At 38.5% G+C, this 23,574-nt stretch overlaps 3 protein-coding genes across 4 annotated transcripts; 2 read left to right on the top strand and 1 right to left on the bottom strand.

The window, feature by feature from the left end:
* The first annotated feature begins 67 nt into the window (after positions 1–67).
* Positions 68–4,186, top strand: yy1a (YY1 transcription factor a). The gene is made up of 5 exons (XM_079833241.1): positions 68–736; positions 2,162–2,324; positions 2,724–2,784; positions 2,938–3,096; positions 3,207–4,186. The coding sequence occupies exons 1-5, from the start codon at positions 220–222 to the stop codon at positions 3,387–3,389; spliced, it is 1,083 nt and encodes a 360-aa protein (XP_079689367.1). The 5' UTR covers positions 68–219; the 3' UTR covers positions 3,390–4,186.
* An 88-nt stretch (positions 4,187–4,274) lies between these two features.
* Positions 4,275–15,827, bottom strand: tpp1 (tripeptidyl peptidase I). 2 transcript variants are annotated; one of them, XM_079833240.1, is made up of 14 exons: positions 15,701–15,827; positions 15,344–15,382; positions 14,963–15,034; positions 13,284–13,423; positions 13,055–13,205; positions 12,714–12,835; positions 11,533–11,711; positions 11,206–11,404; positions 10,160–10,348; positions 9,950–10,022; positions 9,738–9,858; positions 8,207–8,365; positions 7,593–7,718; positions 4,934–6,862 (listed from the first exon to the last, which is right to left on the bottom strand). In XM_079833240.1, the coding sequence occupies exons 2-14, from the start codon at positions 15,361–15,363 to the stop codon at positions 6,725–6,727; spliced, it is 1,689 nt and encodes a 562-aa protein (XP_079689366.1). In that variant the 5' UTR covers positions 15,364–15,382; positions 15,701–15,827; the 3' UTR covers positions 4,934–6,724. The 2 variants fall into 2 exon arrangements, with proteins under 2 accessions (XP_079689365.1, XP_079689366.1); XM_079833239.1 differs by lacking the exon at positions 15,701–15,827 and having other exon boundaries at positions 4,275–6,862; positions 15,344–15,450.
* A 3,285-nt stretch (positions 15,828–19,112) lies between these two features.
* Positions 19,113–23,079, top strand: gdf7 (growth differentiation factor 7; the record flags this gene model as incomplete). The annotated part of the gene is made up of 2 exons (XM_079832398.1): positions 19,113–19,422; positions 22,118–23,079. The coding sequence occupies 2 exons, from the start codon at positions 19,113–19,115 to the stop codon at positions 23,077–23,079; spliced, it is 1,272 nt and encodes a 423-aa protein (XP_079688524.1).
* Positions 23,080–23,574: the final 495 nt, after the last annotated feature.

Genomic DNA, 23,574 nt, shown 5'->3' with positions numbered 1-23,574 from the left:
CTCGCTGGTGGATAATTTACCAAAGTTTAGTGGTGAGAATGAGGTCAAACGAAGAACAAGATATCGCGAGATTTCGCTTGTCTGATCCTCAGGCAGAGTCCGTGAACGGAGTCAGTCAATGTGGGACGGAGTTTTGCCTGTTTGTTAGTGGAGAAGGAGGGGGAGAGCGGGTCGTTGACTTGACACAGGGCTTGCTTGAAATCAGTTCGGAGAGCAAGAATGGCGTCGGGTGAGACACTGTACATTGAAACCGACGGCTCGGAGATGCCGGCCGAGATCGTCGAGCTGCACGAAATCGAAGTTGAGACCATCGAGACTACTGTGGTCGGCGGAGACGACGATGATGACGACGAGCACCAGCCGATGATCGCTCTGCAGCCTCTGGTTTCAGACGATCCGAACCACGTTAACCATCAGGAGGTGATTTTGGTCCAAACTCGCGAGGAGGTCGTGGGCTGCGATGATTCAGACCTCCACGCAGACGACAGCTTCGAGGACCAGATCCTCATTCCCGTCCCTGTGCCGGTGGCAGAGGAGGAATATATCGAGCAGACTTTAGTGACCGTGTCTGGCAAGAACCCTTCGGGTAGGATGAAGAAAGGTGGAGGCAGCGGGAAAAGAGTGGTCAAAAAGAGCTTCCTCAACTCCGCTGAGGCGAGCGGACGCAAATGGGAGCAGAAACAAGTGCAGATCAAAACACTGGAGGGGGAGTTTTCCGTCACTATGTGGGCATCGGGTAAGTTTTGACATCACATCAAGTGCTTTGTTCTCGCGCAGGCCTCGTGTGGGCCCTCTTCCTGTCGAGCCCGTTATAAAGATTCCAGATAGCCCAGTGCCAGAAACGATTTTCCGACCGAAAAGCCACTTATAAGAATGGCCCCGGTCTAAATGTTTTTGTTTTGATGGGAAGCCATGTTTTAAGTGTGGATGGGCGCCGCCATATTCCTCCAGACCATTATGGCGGCGGCCCCGAAACATGGCGGTTGTGTGAGCGGGGAAAGATGGCGGCGGGAGCGGAGAGAGGCGCTGTGAGTCCGCCGCGCTGCTGCAGGCCGCAATGGCGCAGCTCATTTTGAAGAAGGGGAGGGACCTAGTCACACGATCTGCTGCTTGTCTATGAATTATCCGTCTCACGGCGCTTCGTTCCTTTAATAAACAAATGTTACCGCGTATTTAAATATTCTAACGGATACATTGAGCAGTTTCTTGACCCGCGGGACGTTAATTCTCAGTTTAGTACGATGTGGTTGGCATTTGTACACATTTAACAGACGGATGCGTTTTGCGCATTGATTTTAAAATGCCATAAATACTGCGTATTTATTAATATTAACGTTACGTATTATATATGATGGAGAGCACATTTTGTTGTTGGGAAAATACAGAAGTATTTATTGTAACTTAGATGTTGCGATTTTGAAATCTTGGCGACGATTGTAATTGTGGTTAACGACAGTGTCAACTCAGAAAATATGTAATTTAATCTCTGAATTTGGAAAACGGGTTAGATACTGAAACAATGCAAACGTTTGAACTATTCCATTCCGTTTGGAGCCTAACGTTAGCAGCTCTGCTGGATGTTTATTATATTAGTCATATTCGTTATTGTTGCTGTATTTGTGGGTTTTGTGCATTAGTTTTCCACTTTCGTGCGTCATTTTAAGGGAGTCCGGTATGTAACGACCAACATTTTTTTAGCATTACTTGAATATTAAAATGAAGAACATGATCATGGAGTGGAAGTCGTGTTTATTATGTCCACGAGTGTGCCGTGAACCACCGCAGACTGCGCATGCGCTTCGCGCGTCTGTTTATTTGGAACATTCACATAACGCAAAACTTCACCGGGGGAAAAGACTTGAAACGCGGACTTTGTTGCATTTCCACACTCTCTTAAAATTACCATTTTTGGATGCGGAAGACGTGACTGCAATTTTAAGTGCACCACAATCGCGTCGGCATATTAATTGCTTATGCATTGGTTCCCAGAGACAATGGAGAGAGAATTTGTTTTACCCTGAAGATGAATCACATATGGCTTGGGTGTTGGCTGTCATCAGTGCATTCATTTTTTGTTTGCTATAACGTTTTGCTCATTATTAATACAGGCTGTGTGATATGATTAAGTTCTTTGTTAAGCGTTTCATCTTGTTTTGCACAGATGATAAGAAAGATGTCGATCATGAGACGGTGGTGGAGGAGCAGATCATTGGGGAAAACTCACCTCCTGATTACTCCGAGTATATGACAGGCAAAAAACTGCCCCCTGGTGGCATACCTGGTATAGACCTGTCAGACCCCAAACAGCTGGCAGAGTTTGCAAGGTGTGTATTCAGCCAAAATATTGAAACTTGATATGAAGTTCCAAACGTAGGTTTGGGAGGAGCCTAATCATTGAATCCTGTCCATCGTCATTACAAGGGTATATAAGTAGCATTAATTGCACGATTCCTAAGTTGTACAGTAGGCCCTAAGCATGAGATGATGTATATTTGCTTAGTTTTAGATGTTAAAACAGATTGGTCCAGCAAGTAAATCGGTTTGCATGTTATTGTCACGCCGAATTAGATTTTTATGTAGTATTTTGAAGGGGAAAAAAGCAACTGATTGTTTTAGATAAAAATGATATATTGCGATCACAACTGCCTTTGGTTTTTGTTTTTACTTATGTATTATACAGCACGCACACAAATGTCTAATCCTTAATATTTTTCACAATATAGAATGAAGCCCAGAAAAATAAAAGAAGATGACTCTCCGAGGACGATAGCATGCCCCCACAAAGTGAGTGCCTAGCATTTATGAGAATTGTTACATTTCTGTAGCAGAAGTGCTGAATTAGGATATTGTGCTTCAACATCAATCACTGTTTATTTTTATTGATTGTTTTATTTTTTAGTATTTAATTATCTATCATCATTGTCTTTACCGTCATAGGGTTGCACAAAAATGTTTCGGGACAACTCCGCTATGAGAAAGCACTTGCACACCCATGGGCCACGGGTTCATGTCTGCGCTGAATGTGGGAAGGCGTTTGTGGAAAGTTCCAAGCTAAAACGACACCAGTTGGTTCATACTGGTGAAAAACCTTTCCAGGTAAGATGAGTTTTTGTTAATGCTTCAAAAAAATGGATAATGCTGTTCAGAATATTGTAGAACTAAATTAAATCTAAGTAATAAATGTTTTATCATCTTTTCCTTCACAGTGTACTTTTGAGGGATGTGGAAAGCGCTTTTCATTGGACTTTAACTTGCGCACACATGTGCGGATTCACACTGGAGACAGACCATATGTTTGCCCGTTTGATGGCTGCAACAAGAAATTTGCTCAGTCCACCAACCTGAAGTCTCACATTTTGACACACGCGAAAGCTAAGAACAATCAGTGAGATCGCTCACTGAGGAAAGTTCCCTAAAGACTCTGTCTGACAACAGCTTCCTGCTCCAAAACCCACTTTGTATGTCGTTTCTAGAACCATTCTTTTCTAAGAGAATCTCAGCGCACATTTTGATGGGAAATGAAATGTGAATGAGGACCTGATACCAAACTATCCAGTCAACCGTCTCATGGTATAAACCTGAATTAAATAACTTCCCGGTTATGAGAGTTTCTTCTTTTGAAGATGTGATTGTTTTTGTGGACCCTCATTCACATACAAGATGCTCATTATCCTGAGCCCAAAGAAGCAAATTGTCCATCAAATGTGTCTGTTTCTACCGGTTTGCAAAGACAAGGACTGCTTTTTAGATGTCTTCAAAGTGTGCATATTGTACACTTTTTAGAGCGTAGAGCTGTCATAATATGTGTGTGTGCGTGAGTGTGTGTGTGTTGTCCCTGAGACTTAAAACCTGTGAATGCTTTTCTTCAAGGAGAATGAGTTGGCGTTCAGCTTTTCTTTTTTTTTCAATGTAAATGCAGCTTTTCTTTGTGAGAGGTATCCTGTGCAGGTATCTCGTTTTGTATACCTGACCTGTATAAATGTTTTGAAATCATGTAGATAGAGATGTTGATTAGATTGTGTTTAACCAATTAAAACAGTTTTATCCAGCTTCAGGAAGTACTGCTACATACACATGCCTTCTTTTGTATAACACGATAACAATTTACTCAGTATGTGAAAAGACACTTTTCCATTGAATTCTCTAATTTATTTGATGATATGGAATAAAGCTAAATTCCCCTGTGCAGTTGCCAAGAGCCTGAAGTTCATCATCATGCTGTTGTATGCGAAATGCCCTCAAGTGATTGTTAAAGCTGCACGATTCTTGCTTTTACAAATGTTTTTATTTTATCTCACAAATGACCACCTGATTGTGATTGGGTTTTCATGGTAAAAAGTATTATTGTCTCTAGTAGACAACAGTAACAAGCAACAGTGCACATCAAGTTTGTCAATGTATATCTGTTTTGATCCTAACATATAACTCTGTAACAATAATCATATTTAGTTCCATTTACATAAAAAAAATCACAACACTAACATTGCATACTTCAAGCTAATATTGTTAAAGAGCCCCTGTGGTGAAAATCAAGTTTTAATGCTTATGTGTGGTGTTTTAAATATGCTTTAAAACAAAATCATGTGCACATTCATCAGTCATATATATGAATTATGCATATTACGATTTTATGATTAACTATATGCCTTTCTCCCCCAAGTTTAAAATGTTTCTAAGGATACTGATTTTTAGAAGGCAGACTGAGATGGTGAATGTTGTGTGTAACATTAGCAGCACATTATTAGCCGTTTGATTACGTAGTCAAGCAAAAAGATAATCACATTATTATTGTCGGAATTATGTGTTGGAAGTAGAGAGCGACCCTACGTGTAACCTGGTACATCGACTTGTAGATGACCCTATAATTCCCTATTCCTCTTCTTCTGAATCAGTTTCTGGTTCAAACATGTATGGCTGAATTAAACCAGTATTTCCACTTGCCATTGTGCAGCGTTTAATACATAGACTGTAAAAAAATACAGTAAAGTGGATCAGTGGATCAGGTATTCAGAGCTGGTGCTAGTGGAGACGGGGCTAATTTGCATATTCATTGATCCGCTTATACTACGTTCAAGCTATTTTAAGGCATGAAGAATTTTTTTCACAGGAAAAAAAACAACCTTAAAATATATCTTTTTGGTGATCAAAGATGAGTTTTAAAGGATAGTATTGACTTGAATGGGACTTTAAAACACACCAACTTAGAATATGTACAATAGTCAGTTATAATTGTATGAAGTTACACATTTATGCTTTTTAATATTGATATGCAGTAGTGTGCTATTACCATTGAAGACTGCTTGCTTTTGCCCAAACAACCTGAAGTATCAGTACTTACAGTGCATCACAAAATTGTACTGAACTTAATTAATCAGAGCATTTTTTTATCTCAACATTTAGACTTAAACTTGTGTTTGCATTCATTTAAACTATGTCATAAAAAAATAAATAAATACACTTTTCCATTTGTGAGCTCATCTAAATGACCGGATGCTGTTAAAGGGATAGCTCCATCCAAAAATGAAACAAATAAAATTGTTGAACACAAAATATATTTTAAAGAATGTTGGCAATAAAACAAAAAAATACTATGGAAGTCGATGGCTACCGTACACTGTCTGGTTACCAACATCCTTCAATATATCTTTTGTGTTGAATAGAAGAAAGAAACTCATACAGGTTTGGTTGGAAAAACTTGAGGGTAAGTGACAACAAAATTTTCATTTTAGGGGTGAACCATCCCTTAAAACTCAACTCAAAATACCAACTACAATACAATTCAAGCTATTGCCATTCCTTCTCAAAAATGTATATTATCTTAAATGTTTTAAACAGTATCTAAATCTACTTAAATCCTTTAAGCACACAAAGGTAGCATTTATTTCAAAATAAAACCTTTAATTTGTTTTTTTTCTCAGCAAAGAAATATCATTGTCTTCAAAATATTCATGTACTTTCCAGAGGGAATCCTGGGGGCAATGCATCTTTCAAAAAACAAGTTTGACCAGTCGCTCAAACATTCAGTGCACAAGACATCTAGTAGAAAAAACATTCTCAATCTCTCCAATGACCGATTAGTTCCAGAACAACACATCTATTCAATATTTAATTCCCTGAGGACCTCATTAACAATAAGTGAAATCAACCCATAAAAAAAAAGAACAGGCCATTGGTTTATGCAGCTCTCAAGTATGTTCAATATTTAGGCTGGTTTCATTACATGCTACATTTAAACCTTGATATGATACCTATGATAAAATGATCTGTTTTAATTGCATTTTAAAAGCAAATGGCATTCATAGAGAGGAAATGTATTCTTAGGGGATATTGCACTTCAGAACACGGATCAGTCTCTAGAAATCAAATCCAATCGGTATATGAAGCAGATCAAATTCTGATATTTTTTCTGTTACACTGTTTTGTTTAAAACAAAGAGCTTGTTAAACATTTGGTTGTGGTCTAGCTGGAATCCACAGGCCCTTAATTCATCTGGGACAAATCATCTTCATCTGAAAGGACTGAAGTGATTTGACCTGTTGGACAGGGAGAAGGACTGTGGGTCGGTTAATCAATCAGGCATCAAAGGTTCAGCTTACATTGAAACGACTTTGTTTGGCGAGAATGATTCTTAGATGATTGACAGCTATGAAATCTTGATATGATTATACAATGTATTATCATTTAGATGCTTCAAGAAAATAATAAAAAACTAAAAAGCAGCCGCTCAATCCATGAGAGCTGCAAGAAGAACAGGATAATTGGGTGTTCCCCATCCCGTTACTGGATCCCATGAAGGAGAGGCACAAAAACCTTTCCCTTCAACTTTATCATCCAGACAACTCAGATGACATCCCTCTGTTACCTAAGAGAAGGAGGAGAAGAGATCATTAAATCAAAAGAGGATATAGCTAATAGAGAAGGGGAAGTAAATGTTTTAACTGTCACTCGTTAACACAAGCTCAATTTGACACGTGTTGCATTTCGAAAAGTGTGCCTTTAATGATAATTTCAGTTATTAATGTGGGACAGCGCTAAACTTTAAAACATCACTTCATTGACACTGTAAATATGGATATTGATGGCATAACAGTCCTGGTGTTTTCGGAGTTCAGTTCTGAGAGCCACTAGAAGAAAGAATTCAGCTGAATAAAGAGGGACCGGATTAAAGGGTTCGGGTAATTCTGTCATTAATTACTCGCCCTCATGTCGTACCAAACCCGTAAGACCTTCGTTCATCTTCGGAACACAAATTAAGATATTTTTGATGAAATCTGAGAGGTCTCTGAACCACACATAGGCAGAAACGTCATTGTAACTTTCAAGGCACAGAAAGGTAGAAAAGCCGGCATTCTGACGTAGAAGCACTGCACTGAAGTGTTTACGACCTGAATAGCGTAGAATGCAAGCTTCTTGTATTTCAGTTCACAGGTTTTAATATCTTCAGTTGTGTTCCAAAGATGAAGATGTCTCATGGGTTTGGAACGATATGAGGGTGAGTAATTAATGACAGAATTTTAATTTTTGGGTGAACTAGTCCTTTAAGGGGGACTATTGTCAAATGTAAAAAAAAAAGTTTTTTTAATAAAACTTACATCATAAAGACCTTTGCCTTTCAGTTTGTAAAGGCGAGGGTTGATGAATCCTAAGGGAGGAAGGCCCTTCAGGAAGCGATGGTCATTTATGAGGGAGAGAATGCCACCCACTACTGGAGTTGATGCCTTGGAAAAACATACAGATTACAAAATATCAGGGTACTGTAGAGTAAAATTAAGTTACTTTATATTGTACATTATTTCTGCATTTTCTGCTCTATACTACTGTTCAAAAGTTTGGGGTTGGTAAAAATTTTTTAAAGGTCACACACACGCACACGCACACGCACACGCGCACACGCACACACGCACACGCACACGCACACTTTTAAGTGTCACATCCTTACTTGTCTTAACGGTGAAAATGTGTGCCGTTTAATATTTTTGAAGACACCATTATACTTTTTTTTTTTATGATTCTTTGATGAATAGAAAGTTCACAATAACAGCATTTATTTGAAATAGAAAGCATCTTTTGTTTAATCTAGCTGTAGAGTATAGTCTATTTTTAGTCTAGTATTATACACTGCAATTTCACTGTTCACTTTATTTAAATCATAATTATGAGCAAAACTGTAGTGCACTTGTAAACAGAAACTATATTATTTACTAACCGAAGTTCCAGAAACCCATGGCACAGGCACCCGGTTGGTGACAACCCAGTAGTTGTCAGACAGCGCTGCTAAGTCTGGGTAGGCTCTTCCAGTGGTGTTGAAATAAGTCTGAGGAGGTAGAGGCTGACCACTCTTCAAATACATTCCAACAGCATCAACCTATAGAGAACAACACACAACAGCCCTGTTTGTCAAGACAATTCAGCATTACCCAGAATCCCACAGTGGAAAGACTTTTCCTTTCCAGTGTGAAGTGTGAAAAAGAAGCAGGGATCTCCTTTTCAATTTTTTTATGCCAAACGATAGCATTTTATTGTCCAAAAAGCTATGAACAGCATCTGCCATGGCAAGTCGTTTTGACTTTTATTCATTCCCAGAATATGAATAAAGGAATTTATATTTTTTTACTAGTAAGAATTGTATTCATGATATGTGAAATTGGAATTTCAACTAGTAAGAATTGAATTTAGAATGGCAGCCTATGGTGACATTTAACTACTAAAAATACAATTACAGATGTCAAGAATTCGTATTTCTGCGAGTGATGACATCATTGTTGCTATCAAGAATTACAATTTTTACTAGTGGAAATGTAATCCCTGATATCAAGAATTAGCATTTTAAGTAGTGAAAACTGAATTGTTGATATCACCAATTCATATCATGCGAATGATTCAAAGTCAAAACGGCTTGCCATACATCTACTCTAATTCTTATTTTTATGCTAATTGCCCATCCCAAGGTAACTATAAATTGTACCAGCTCCAGTGTGGATCCAGCTTTTGCAATGATTTCAGTCAACGACTTGAGATGACACCAACTTTGGATCAACAATAAAAACAATCAAATATTATCCTTATATTGCCGTCATTACAAGTTGTAATTGCTGCCCAACACACTCACAATCTCTGCTTAACTGAAAACATTAACCACATAACATTACCTTATAGCTGCTGTATATTACTTCCATATGGAAACTACTTTGATACACTTATCTCTGACTGATAACATAATACTTCCTAAACTGTCACACTGAAACAAGCATTTTCTGTGAAGCTGCTTTGAAACAATATTGTGGAAAGTGCTATACAAATAAACTCTTTGAAAGATGATAACTGCACACCAGTAGCTGACTAAAACATAGGACAAAAACTGTAAAGCCATGTGACAATGATCTCATACAAATGTTTAAAAGAGGAATAGTGCCTATTTCAGCTACTTAAAAAATAGACAGTATACAACAGGGGTGTCCAATCCTGCTCCTGGACGGCCACTGTCCTGCAGAGTTTAGCTCCAACTTGCCTCAACACCTGTCTGGAAGTTTCTAGTATGCCTAATAAGACCATGATTAGGTCTTCAGGTGTGTTTAATTGGGGTTGGAGCTGAACTCTGCAGGACAGTGGCCCTCCAGGAGCAGGATTGGACACCCCTGGTATACAACATATTCTAAGCTGTTTTCATTGAGCCGTTTTCAAGACTATTCGTATTCTATTCAGAACATAGCAAAGGATACAGACTTTTGGATCTTTACCTGATAGTCTGGCATTGCAAACACGTTACTGAAGCCACCTCCACTGATGTAATCTGTGACCTCATAGCTGAGTTTGAAGGGGTTCTTGAAGGAAGTCCCACCCACAGTGGTCACATAGGGACTAGATAGGCAAGAGATTCATTTCACACACCAACTATTTTCAATACAAAAGATATCAGTACTATACGGATTATCTAGAGAGCAAGGTCTACCTGGATGCAGGAAAACTCGGTCTAAAAGTATTTCCTTCCTTGGTCAGGTGTCTACAGCCCGCTCCACTGTCACCTGAATTAAAATAAACACAGATCTCATTTATAAGTGGCTTTCTTTGAGATCTTACACTAATGAGAAAAAAAAATAAAGAAATAGCAGATGATTAACCAACAGTTAATCATATTTCAACTTGACTTTAGTTATCTTACCGGAAGCAAAGAGCATAGATATCCCTCTGAGGCCAGCCTTCATGAACTCATTGTTGATGCGGGTCATATAGGCATCAGAAAGACTGTCTTCATCATCTCCATAGCTGATGGTGTGGACCCAAGGCACCGCAGACATGTTGCTGAGCAACATCATCCACTGAAGGAACGGCTCCTGGGTCTCATGACGACCTGTAACAGAGACCATGATGAAGTTTGTGATTTTTACAATGCATGAAGCCAGAAACAGACCATTTAACATCAAAAGAATTGAGGAGAAAAAAAGCAGACATGATCCTTAAAGTCACAATGAAATGATGATTGATAATTCTTGTCTTTTTTTTTTTTTTAAAAAGAAGCCATTTCATTGGATATACATCACAACTTCCTTTTCATGCTGACTTCAACGAAACAGCAAACTAAACTGAGGCAAATTAGGCAACAAAAAAAAAAGTAGGTCCTGGGCTACTCCGCAGCGGTTGTCGTCCCGCCAGGTCCGAATATAAACACTTATTATAGGCATACCTTAGTGACTCAGAATAAGAAAAAAAAACGTGGTTTGGAAGATGGATTCATGATGTACTCATTCATTATATAATAAAAAAGGTACATACATAGGATACCTTTAACTAAAACCATAAGAAAACATTTTATTATAAAAACTTGACTGAAATAAAGTAAAATATAAAATAAAAAAAAACAATTTCAGCTAGGTGCAAAGACAACATTTCTCATGTCCTAAAGTAACTAAAGGGAAAACTAATAAAAACAACAAAACCAATTACTACAATTTTACGTAAAACTAAAATTAAAACAGAAAACATTAAAAAAAAAAAACTAATTTAAAACTGCAATCCATACCTTTGTGTTCAAAATTTACAAAAATGATATAATGAGCGAGTGGATCATGAATCCATTTTCCAAACCGTGATCGTCTTATCCTGATTCACCTATAGGAAGTGATTATATTCAGACTATTTTAGACCGGTATTAAAAATATTAATACAAATAATAATAGTGTTTCAATAATACTGAAATAAGTCACATACCTGGATTTGTGAAGACCCATGTAGAGATGTTTGCACCACTGCTCATGATGTACTCCACATCCAGACTGGCCTCAATGCCGGCTTTCCCACCTCCCTGAGTGCCAACAACCCGCTCTACAGCTGACATGTGCGTGAATCCTCCAGCAAAAAGACTCATAAACTCAGCCAAGTCAGCGGGGTGGTAGTACTGCTCCAAGAACTAACCAGATTACAGTCGCAAGTTAGTGGAGATATTTGGCATAACCATGAAGGACATTCCAGAATACTATTGACATGACGAAATGAAACATTTAATTGAAATCTCCACATTAAATATGAGAGGTGTACCTGTGCCACTGCCTGACTGTTGTTAGCGGCAGTGCCCACATCTTTTGCTGTAAGGTTGTAACGACTCCTAATGACTGAGGGGGTGACACCCAAGTGATAGCCTAATGCTAATTGCCTTGCTCCTTCCCAGCCTTTACTGATGTCCTTTACTTTTGGTGGAAAGCGGTGAACACCACCCACTAAAAAGATATGATAAATAGGATTAATTTCACAAAATGAAGCTTCTGCTATGGCCGTCCCAGTTCCCTGACACCAGCACCAACATGGAGCTGTGAATCTGAAGGATCTGGAGAGATTCTGTATGAAGGAATGGTCTCTGATCTCTTGTCAGGGGTTCTCCATACTCATCAGGCATTATAGAAGACGACTCAGAGCGGTTATCTTGAGAAAAGGAGGTTGCAATAAATGGTTGCCAATAATTGTGGCCAACGTGAAGTAGAGAAAAAACATTAATTTCATAATGAGTTTCCCCCACTTTCAGTTGTTTTACTTCAATTAAAGGTTTTTGAATGAAAGATCAAAAGGATAAACAATGTAGATTTATTTTCACAGCCTTCTTTGCTCATATTTACCAAGGGTGCCAATATTAGTGGAGGGCACTGTAAATCAAAGACATCTTCCTAACAGTACAGCAGACTACTCACAAAAATGCATATAAATATCAGTTGCCACTCTATATCTCCTAATATTATGTCTTAGTAAGATGATATATTTAAATGCTTAGTTTTATGATCAAAGCTCTGTAGTTTTTTTATTGTGGGGGGCAAAACATAATGCAATGCAATACAAACGATCACAGAGATATACAAATAAAAGTTACTAAAAAAGCCTGTTGTATCATATTTGAAACACATTTTAACATGATTTTTCTAAACAATTATGCATCCATAGATAAAGTAATCCTAAATTGCTTCAGTACCGAAATGTCTGTGTTGAAATATTAAAAACAAAAAAAAGCTGTTCTCAGTATTCTCAGGATTTTGCATCAAAAAGATGAGAACAACCTAGAAATGGACATCTGTACAATTAAACTAAAAGGTCTAAAATAGAAATAATCAGAGGGCAGAAGGCATGCAGTAAGTGTTTTAATAATGTTCAGAATTTAGAGACCTTTGAAATTCATGCATTAAATATTATACAGTAGGAGATGAAGATGGAGATGAATGGTGTCGGCTGCTCACCAAAATCTAGATGCTGATGCAGATCTTGAGGAACTGAGTATAGAGATGGTGACCTCAACAGAGTGTGTGCATCTCTTCTGTAGCGTTGAAATTTTAAGCCGGGGAGTAACGCTTGAGCCACCCTGAGAAGGATAGAAAGAACATGAGAGATCAAAAGTAAATATATGGAAGAACTGGACCCCGAGTCACTATAAAAGCAGAAGAGCAAACTAGATTATTTTGACAATTTCTAAAGAAAAATCAAATAATGCTTACCTAAGAAAGCACAAAAAAAGAGGCTAAGAGGTTTTTTTTTTCTTTTTTCCTATGGATATGGTAAAGTTCACACAAATTGTCCTTACTGTACAGTCATGACACACTGAAGAAAGTCCCGTGTTACAACCGTGTGACAGTTTTTGACCCCATGACCCTGGAGCCAATGCTGCACTACTTTCTCTGTCAGCTGAGAAGGCTGTATGAGAACAGCTACTTCTTCCAAAGTCAGATACTTCCCTAAGATATAAATGAGAAAATGAGAACTGATTTCTTTATTTGACCATTTTTGATTATAACACATGAAAGGCTCAATACCATATTGTTGTGAATCTGGGTCCGACACTCGTTTCAGTAACTCTTCCATCTGGTTAACATTCTGCTGCTTTAGTGCAAACGTAAGTTCCACTTCCTCCAAAGGTCCGACCGATTCATCTTGAATCCAGTCCTCAGGCACACTAAAACATTGGGAATAACATTAGCTATGTTTACATCCAAAGTTGCAAATTTATTTATGTGCAAAATAGGAATATTGCATAAAACATTTGTAAATAAAGCACCGTTTCCAACCCATGTGAAAGAAAGAGAGCAAAATCATCACTTCCTGGGAAAATGCCACAAAAGTTGCTGCAATTGGGGAAGAAATTGTGGCTCTTTTTTCCTACATCATAAATGACTTGCGCCTCAGAACGCGTAGAAACGCAAAAAGCTGTTATGTTATCTTGCATTCGGATGCTGGTGTTTGGGAACACAATCATGTGAGATGTTTCTCAGAGGGAATTAAAACAAATCATTCTGATGACAGACTTTGGCTCAGGCATTTCAGAATGGCCAAACCAATATTTGAGATGATGTGCAATGAAATTGGTCAGCTGGTTAGTTTGGTTATTCAATCACATTCACTGTTGATGCACATGAAGTTTTTGTTCCACATTGATGGATTTTTTTCGGTAAATGTGTTCCCATCATAACACACTTCTAATTGGATAAAAAAAAATTTTAAATTGAGCAGATACGTTTTAAAGCGCATATTTAGAAATCACGCATCTTTGCGTCTCCATCCTCTGTTTTGTATGATATCCCAAAATGCACATAAAATAGGTGGATGGAAACTTAGCTATTGTTAAAGGCTTGTAAATGTTCTAATGTAAAGCAATGTGTGCAAATTGCAATTAAACTGTTCACTTAAAGGGTTAGTTCACCCAAAAATGAAAATTCTGTCATTAATTACTTACCCTCATGTCGTTTGACACCCGTTAGACCTCCGTTAGACCTCCGTTCATCTTCGGAACAGAAATGAAGATATTTTAGTTAAAATCTGATGGCTCTGAAAGGCCTCCATTGGCACAATGCACGGTACACTCTCAAGACCCTTAAAAGGTACTAAAGACATCGTTACAAAGTCCATCTCACTACAGTGGTTCTAAAACTTTATGAATCGGCGACAATAGTTTTTGTGCGCAAAAAAACCCCTAAATAACGACTTATATAGTGATGACGATTTCAAAACACGGCCTCATGAAGCTTCGAAGCGTTATGAATCAGTGAGCCGAATGATGATTCCAAACTGCTGAAATTTGGCGATTCAAACTGCTGATTCGACTCGCTGATTCATAACGCTTCGAAGCTTCATGAGGCCGTGTTTTGAAATCGTCATCACTATTTAAGTCGTTATTTAGGGTTTTTTTGCGCACAAAAACTATTGTCGCCGATTCATAAAGTTATTTTAGAACCACTGTAGTGAGATGGACTTTGTAACGACGTCTTTAGTACCTTTTAAGGGTCTTGAGAGTGTAACGTGCCATCGAGCCAATGGAGGCCTTTCAGAGCCATCAGATTTACACTAAAATATCTTCATTTCTGTTGCGAAGATGAACGGAGGTCTGGGTGTCAAACGACATGAGGGTAAGTAATTAATGACAGAATTTTCATTTTTGGGTGAACTAACCCTTTAAAGTCACATAAAGTGACAAATATTATCCATAGTTTGGACTTACGAAGTATCTTGGTCAGCCTCAAGCAGCTCCCCACTGACCAGCCAAATTAAGCACAGGACAAAAACAGCAATCCTGTAAAAATAGAACACTGTCACTTTAAGAACCGACTCGGATGCACATTCAATTATTTTATGGTCAACGCACAAGCAAGAGGTTACTTTTACTGACTTTGGTATTTTTAACTCCAACAGCCAACTTAATCAATTAACATTTGACAGCAAACCAACAGTACACAAGGGAACACAGGTTTATTGTTTGTCCTGAACATTTGACCTCGTGAGGTGAACCGTAGTCTGTGAGACTAACAAACACTCTCTGCAAATGCGATCAATAAACTATGACTACGTTAAGATAACGTTCGGTAAATTACAAAGTACTCACCGCATTGTTTTCGTGTTCATGCACCTTTGATATCTGATTCTGAAAAACACCATTACACCAATGCTTATGCCCGAATGTACTGATCATGTGATAGTCACGTGACCATCAGCTGATCTTTTATTTTGATTGAGGAAGTTAACGCTCTGTAAGTGTCTGCAGATAAATTATTGTAAGAAAATCAGAGGAAGTCTTAGTTTTCGTAACGAAAACCTTATAATACACTTAACAGTGCATATACGTTTTTTTTCCCGCACATTTCTAAAGGGCATTTTTAAACATTAAGTTATACTTAGACGTTACCTGTACACAAATGACCACAGTAACCACAGTTTTGGCCAAAATACCATAGTTACTTACCACTTGTTATTCTTTTCTTGTCATCAAAATTTAAAAAGAGCAGGCTGATTAATTTGAATAATTGTATGAGTAACACTATGTGTGTGTGTGTGTGTGTGTGTGTGTGTGTGTGTGTGTGTGTGTGTGTGTGTGTGTGTGTGTGTGTGTGTGTGTGTGTATGTGTGTGTGTGTGTGTGTGTGTGTGTGTGTGTGTGGGAAGGCCATAATCTTTCATAAATATATAAAAACTAGGGGTGTAACGATACCTTCATGTCATGATTCGATACATATCACGATACTGAACTCACAATACCATATTATTAAGATACAGTACACCAAGACATGGTAAAAAGGTTAACAAAAATGTACTGTTGATTAAAATGCTATATTTGATATTACATTGGATAAGGAAATGAATAGGCTTGGACTTGGTGATGGTAACACAATGCACAGAATAAAAATAAAAATATTCATGATTCTGAAGCTGAAAATACAGAATTATTTTAGATGAATATGCTTGCAGAATTTAATTTATATTTAAAATAATGTAAGACACTTTTTACTGGTAACATTTGGCAGGACCCACAAATATTCCCCCATTGCAATATTATACATTATATTCAACATTATATAGTAGTTTAATGTAGTCCTGACACTAAAACTCTGTAAACTGGATTTAATTCCTCTTTTTGAGGTGAACTATTCACAATACATATTGCCACTATCCATGATACATATTGTTGCATTTTTGTATTGCGGTATATTTTGACAATATATTGTTACACCCCTAATAAAAATATTTAAAATATATAATCACGACGACATAGATTTAGTTACATGTTTTGAGTTTTACAATTGCACTGTTTATTCGTTGTAGCATGTCCATTCCTTCTTATATAAACATGTTTACACAGAACAATCTTGTCAGCTAGTTGATATAAATAACAAAAGATATGTAACTGGTGTGAAGTCCCTGTGAACTAAGCTAATGCAGAAGAATTGATCACAAGTCAAGAAATGGTTGAGTGTGAAAATACTGTATTGTACATACTATGGATGTTGACATATTTCCATTGTTTTGAGGGGTACGAATAAGGTTTTTTCACCAAGATACTTTCTAGTCCACCTCTTTCTGATAGCATGACTCAACGTGTATGATCAGGCCTTTAATGGAATGACATCTGTTTATCTGATGGCTCTGACTGAGCAGTCATGGGAAGTTAGATTTCAAAGAGTGCAGAATGAATACCATGATATTGCTGTTTCTACCGAACATTAGTTATTAGTATGGCAGACATGGATGAGGTCAGAAAGGAAGCAGGAGAAAAAATCCAGAGTTTAATCTGATACCCCAATATATTATAGCATAGTGTTGGTTATAACAGACAGCAAATCACCACACAATCAGCTGCATGTTGACATGGATGATGTACAGTATTTTAGGCCCAGTACAGCAGTGTAAAGTTATATAAATTAAGTGTTCGGGTAGTACCATTGGAAGCATGCTTTACCTCAACATTGTGATCCAAAGTTGAATCTCAATGGTATGCCACATTTTAGGCTGGACATTTTGAAATACAATTTTTGTCTTAAGAATTTGAGCATATGTTAGCTGTGATGAAATAATAATGGATTGTTATGTTCCCTCTTTGATTCCAGTAAGTGGTAAGTGAAAAGAAGCATGCGCTTGACTGATTATGCATATGATAGTCTTTATTTTTTGGCATAGTTGACAAGGTGTAAATTAGTAGAAAAATGGATAGCTTTAAGAAAGAAACAGATCTAAATCCCTTAATCTACATGAATGCATTCACTAATGGGTTGCACAGCAGAGGGAATATCATATATCATGGTGAATGTCTTCAGCTTTATAGTCGTCTTTTCGTAGGTTGTATTATTGGCCAAAACAATCAGGCCCTATTTGATATGTTTTGTGTTCATATACAGAAGTTCACTTGAGAATTATTCACTGGAGTAAGATGTGAGACAACTAACCAGAGTCTCCCCTGAATATATAAGAGAAAAAGGCAGTACCAAACTGCATGGACTACTATTTCTGCATAGCGAAAATGACTTTTACTGTTAGCATTTTAAAGTACTGTATCCTCCTGGGTGCCACTGTCCTTGTACGAGAGACACCATACATGTCATAGTTTTAAGATAAAATTTGTTTTGAGGTTTCACAACAACTTCTACTTGGTCTTTAAGAATGATTGAATGATTAAATTTAGCACTCTTATGGAAAAAACAAAAACATTTAAATCTGATTAATTTTCAACATCTCAGGAAAATGTTATGGGGTTTCTAATCAAAATATGACCTTCTGTTACAAAACAATAGAGGACACCGGGACTTAAAGCATGTTTATCAGGCATTTTTTTAGAGACACAATTAAATGGAGAAAGAAATTATATATCAATGTTCCTATAAAATATTAGATATTATTATGAAAACTCCCATTATTACACTTATTTTTTCATCCCATGTTGCTCCAAGAACACATTAATATGCAAATTAGATACAATGTACATTGCATTGAATGGGAAAACCCATGTGGCCATTTTACCCATATATTGCTTAAAGTAAAATGGTATATCAATCAATTCTGTTATATCTTTCATAGCATAGTTGCGAATCATCTTTAAACAAAGTTTGGTTTAAAAAAAATCCTGAAACCTAAAAATTGATTGGTGCATGAAAAAAAAAAATCACATTGTTTTTGCCTATACATGTAATACATTTTTTTTAAAAGTCCCGGTGTCTACTTATGAGCAAAACATATGAATAAAATATTTTTCAAAAATAAAAATCCATTTGTTTCTATGCTCTAAACAATGTAATGACTTGAAAAAAACTACATTCAAAAGACTTTGTTTTCCTGGGTCTTAGGAGGGTATTGCAACTTCTCATAAACTTATAGCATTTGGGGTCTTTTCAACTGTAGATGGCAGTGCGCGCGCATGAAATGAGGGACGATTGCGCAAAAGATGGAAAGCAACCATTTCAAATCAAAATAGCCTTATTGCCCTTCAATGTGTGTAATTATTCTTATTTGAAAGAAGAGTATTCTTTGTCAATGTCATAAAAATAATAGACCTATAATGTTTTTTTTAAGAAAATTCCTAGCAAAGCAGAATAAGTTTACACCATGTTTATTATTGATTAAGCTCATTCGGTTTAGCATAATTTATTTATATTACAGTTGCATTCTGGCAATAATAGTACTACTCTTAGTCCAATGCTGTTGTGGATTTGAAACACACGTTACCGCTTCCAAATATGTTTCCAACGGGGGGCGCTCTTTGAATACTAAGCAACAGGCACTCAGTGTTACTCACATTCAAGATATTAACACTATCTAAAGAGCAAAGGGGAGTTTCCAAAGTCATCAAGTCCATCCAACTTTGCCATTTTCGGCCAGAGACCACTGAAAATGACTCCCAAGAAGACTGCCGCTCCCATCCTATGGTTTTCCTTTTGCTTTGGGAATATTATTGAGGCAGTGGTGCTGGGATCGGTGCAGCACCCCTCTGATAACGGGCTTCACTCACATCTGGATGCGCGCGGTCCTGCAGAAGCCAGCACGAGCTCCCGGAACGACTCCACATCTGTTCATGTTCCGTCTTACATGATCTCTCTGTACAGGACACTATCGGAACTGGACCGACGGGGAGGCAACGGCAGCCAGACGCGCTCCAGGAGATATGCCAACACAGTGACCAGCTTCATGGACCTGGGACAAGGTGAGTGAGAGTGATCAGACTGACAGAAAGATAGATGGCTTGTAAGATGATGCACATTCAGGCCATCGGTGCGGATTTCATACCTTCAGATTCAGCCTGATCAGTTTATTTTGATATATTATAGGCTACTTGACACATAAAACTGTAATGAATTGTATAAGGTACACGCTGCAGTAATTCATCACTTTATATCATGCCGTAAATTATAAATGACAGCTGAGAGATGATTGATCTCGGTGTGACTATGACTGAGAGTTTATAGAGATAGGCCTATTTTCCATTGATATATAGCATTGAAATTATCTGATGTTTGAATTATAAATCAAATAATTTGTTGCCGATTAACAATAATAATTATTATCATTACAAAACACAAATTGTACAAAAAATATCATAATTTGGTTTGTGCATAAATTAAAGAAATGCGAATAGCCTGTAATTCTTTTCTCAATTAATTTAGAAAATAACCATAATAATTTCGTCACAGTGATTCCACATTGCTGTACCCCTGCGTGATTCCATGTTTTTGAAGCTCGAGTTTAATTTTTTTAGGATCATCTTCCGTAAATATTTTCGAAATACATGAAATACCAAAAAAGAAATATGAAGTCAAATGTCTCAAATTTCCAACATCTGTGACAAATAAACTTCAGCAGCACCTTGAGCTAAAGTATCTAAACCAGAGCACGCGTTCTCCCCTCCAGGTGTTGCTGATAAAGATAAAGACACATTTTAATATAAAACTTATGTTCAAATAAAGATAGTCACGTAAAATACAGAATTTGGGAAATGCAGCGTGTCAGCTATCCGCCCGACCAAATACATGGAGATATGCGTGGAAACACTTTTTTATTGCATAAAGTTAAAGAGGTTCTTCTGTTCTTGAACGTTCGATGGATTGAAGTGACATTCGTACATTGACAGGCCAGTTATTACATTTGAGGCCACAGCTTTGAATAATAAAAAGCGCCCTATGGCACATTTGTTTAAGGGTATTGAGGGTATAATTAGCATTAGCCTAAATATGAATTCCTAGCATCATATTTCCACCTTATATTTTCCCCACAACGATGGGCGTCATTTTGTTTGAAAGAAAATAGTAGGGCACCGTGGTGGAGATGACGTCACGAAATGGCGAATGAACAGATCATAAATATTAATCGGGCAAAAATTTCACAAAACACAATTTCAATAGCGCCTTTCCGGACATAAAACTAAGTTACACAGTTATATACGAGGCAGCAATTTTTTTGCTGACCAATTCAAGCACTAAAATGAATATTTCAATTTATACCGTCATACACGGCCTAGAATTCTGCTGGTGTGTAGAGTAAGGCATAGACTAGCTCTAATGATCAACCGTGATTTGTTGGTTCAACAGTAATGTGTTTGCTTTGAATATGTGTTTCTGGTTCAAATCTTTGTGAAGATTGTCCCACCTGTTCCAATCATATATTCAAGAAAAAAAAAATGTATTAATGGTAAAACCAAAATATGACTGTGCATTGTCTGAAGCCATAAAAACTTTAAGAGCAAATTCAGACAATATTTGTAGACCCCAAGGTACTGGAACTTGAGTCCCTGACTGCCTCAGCTCATTTTCTAGGTTATGTCATTGTTTAGTCTGGCAAGCGGATATTAGCTTAGAGGAGGATGCTTTACTCTACACCCCTCCCCTCTGTTCACCTTTCATTTTTTATAGCATTCCTTTGTCTCAGAGAGGAGATAAATGTGTAGTGCTTTTCTTTCAAAACACCCCTTTTGCGTGCTCCTTGCACTCGTAGTGCAGGTACATTATTTGTGGCCAGTCCCCAAAAGTCTACTAGCTTTAAACAGTTTGCAATTCCCATTCTGAAGGTCTCTCTCATAGTGTAGCATCAATATGATATGTCCCGATCTGGCCTTGGGTTTTGGTGCAGCCACCTCATAAGAATCCTCTTCATGTTTAACCCATGAAACTGCGGTCTCTGTATCAGGTTGCATGGTACTCTGGGTTCCATTTTTGAACTGTATGTCAAGATGTCAACATCGAAGCTTGTTTTACTCTGAGCGCAAAGTCTGGTCTCTCTTAGCAAAGGGTGGTTCTGCATCATCTCAGTCACGGATGAGACTGAGTATTGGATGTGTTCTTTTAGCCAATTTCTTTCTCCGGACAAAGAAAAAGAGAGGAGGACAACATCTTGCAGACAGAGATTTTTGTTCCCTGTAGCGATTTCAGGTTAGCTGTGCGAATAATGAAAGACCAGTTCCAGTTCATGGTGGCCACAGAAAACTGAAATGTTACCTAACATTTAATTACACCCTTAAGCCACCCACCTTTCAAATTTACTACATCCTCCTGAGGACATATAGGGGAAGGAGGAGAGCTGAGCATTTCCAATGTCCTGCCAAACCTTCTTCTCACTCAATCAGTGTAATTAGCAGATGCTGCCAAAGGCCTTCACAGTCTGACAGGTCAGCCAAATGCTCTCCACCTGGTCTCCGTGAGCTTGCTGCACCTCGTGTTTGGAGAAGTCATTCAGGCCCTTGAATGTTATTCTCATTGAGTAGATGGAATGACAATTTGCGTATGCCATTTTCATGAAAGCCATATGTAAGAGTGTTCGTAGTAAGGTGAGGAAATGCATTAGTGTGCGCTTGCTGCATTAATTCTTAAAATTTCAATGCTAATCCATTCTTTCTCTTATTCCGTCAGACGAGCCTTCCTTAAAGTTCCATCAGAAGTACACATTCGACCTGTCTGGTCTCTCACGACTGGACGAACTGATGGAGGTGGAGCTGCGGGTTCTGAGGCGGCCACCGCCCGACGTCTTAAGTTTACTCTCCCGTGGTGGGAACCTGTACAGACTTCTCCTCCACACCTGCTCCCTCCCGGGATCCTCTCACCAACCTCTGCTGCTCACCTCCAGGACCATTGATCTTCTAGGTACCGCTTCAGCCACATGGGATGTGTTTGACGTCGGTGCAAGCGTGAAGGCCCACTTCAAGTTGCACAGGACCATGGAAGGCAGCAGGCCATTGTGTTTCAGCATATCCGCAGTTTCTGATTCAAATAACGAGGCCGTGCATCCCGGCGTGCTGGGTCTGAGCCACGAGGATCAGCAGACCCACGAAAGAGCCTTACTGGTGGCCTTTTCTCGAGCTCGGAGGAAGGAGAACCTCTTTAGGGAGATCCGTGAGAAGATAAGGGCCATGAAAAGTCGTAAATTTCCTGCACCGGAGCATGATATTAAAAGCCATCCAAGACATCGGCGGAGGCGGCGGACAGCACTAGCAGGCCGTCCTGGCGTAGGACCTGTTACAGGGGGTGGCGGTGGAGGAAAGGGAGGTGGCAGACGGAGAACACGTTGCAGCCGGAAGCCGCTTCACGTGAACTTCAAAGAACTGGGTTGGGACGACTGGATTATTGCACCGCTAGATTACGAAGCTTATCACTGTGAGGGCTTGTGTGACTTCCCGTTGCGCTCACACCTGGAACCGACCAACCATGCCATCATCCAGACTCTCATGAACTCCATGGACCCAGAGTCCACCCCTCCAAGCTGTTGCGTTCCTTCTAAACTCAGTCCCATCAGCATCCTGTACATTGACTCGGGGAATAATGTAGTTTATAAACAGTATGAGGACATGGTGGTGGAGAGCTGTGGGTGCAGGTAGCACTGTGAGCGAGGGGTGAGCTACCCCTGGACCCTATCCGAAAGCTGCCGCTGCCTCATACGCAGAGACCAAGCACCGCATTGTGGGGGCGAGATGAAGCAGTCAGAGCTGGTGAGAGGGACAGTGTGTAAATGTGTGACAACGAGCATGTGTGTATGTTCAGACGGTGACATTGAGTTGTGTTTTAGAAGCGGGCAGAGGACGTGTGTGCCGAACAGCTCCAAATTCCCTTACAACACCAAATAAACAACTCCTCAACAGAAAATGAGTGAAACCCTAGGCTTCCCAGAAATCATTTTACATCCTGTTAATGTAAACGCAATGATAGAGTGTTGAAGTATCTTTGCAGCAGTGGTAGAAATGTTGGCCCCGTTAAGACTCAGAGTCTGAGAATCTGTCAGCGGTAGCACGCAACTATAACGTGTATAACAGTAAAGGTGCTTTGCATGACAGTCAGCTTATATTCAAGATGAAATAGCTCTGAAGAATTCAATA

This window comes from Gobio gobio (assembly GCF_949357685.1).
Source record: "Gobio gobio genome assembly, chromosome: 13".
In the NCBI taxonomy this organism is placed as follows: Eukaryota; Metazoa; Chordata; class Actinopteri; order Cypriniformes; family Gobionidae; genus Gobio; species Gobio gobio.
The sequence above is the reverse complement of the archived record's forward strand: the minus strand, read 5'-3'. Positions and strand labels throughout refer to the sequence as shown.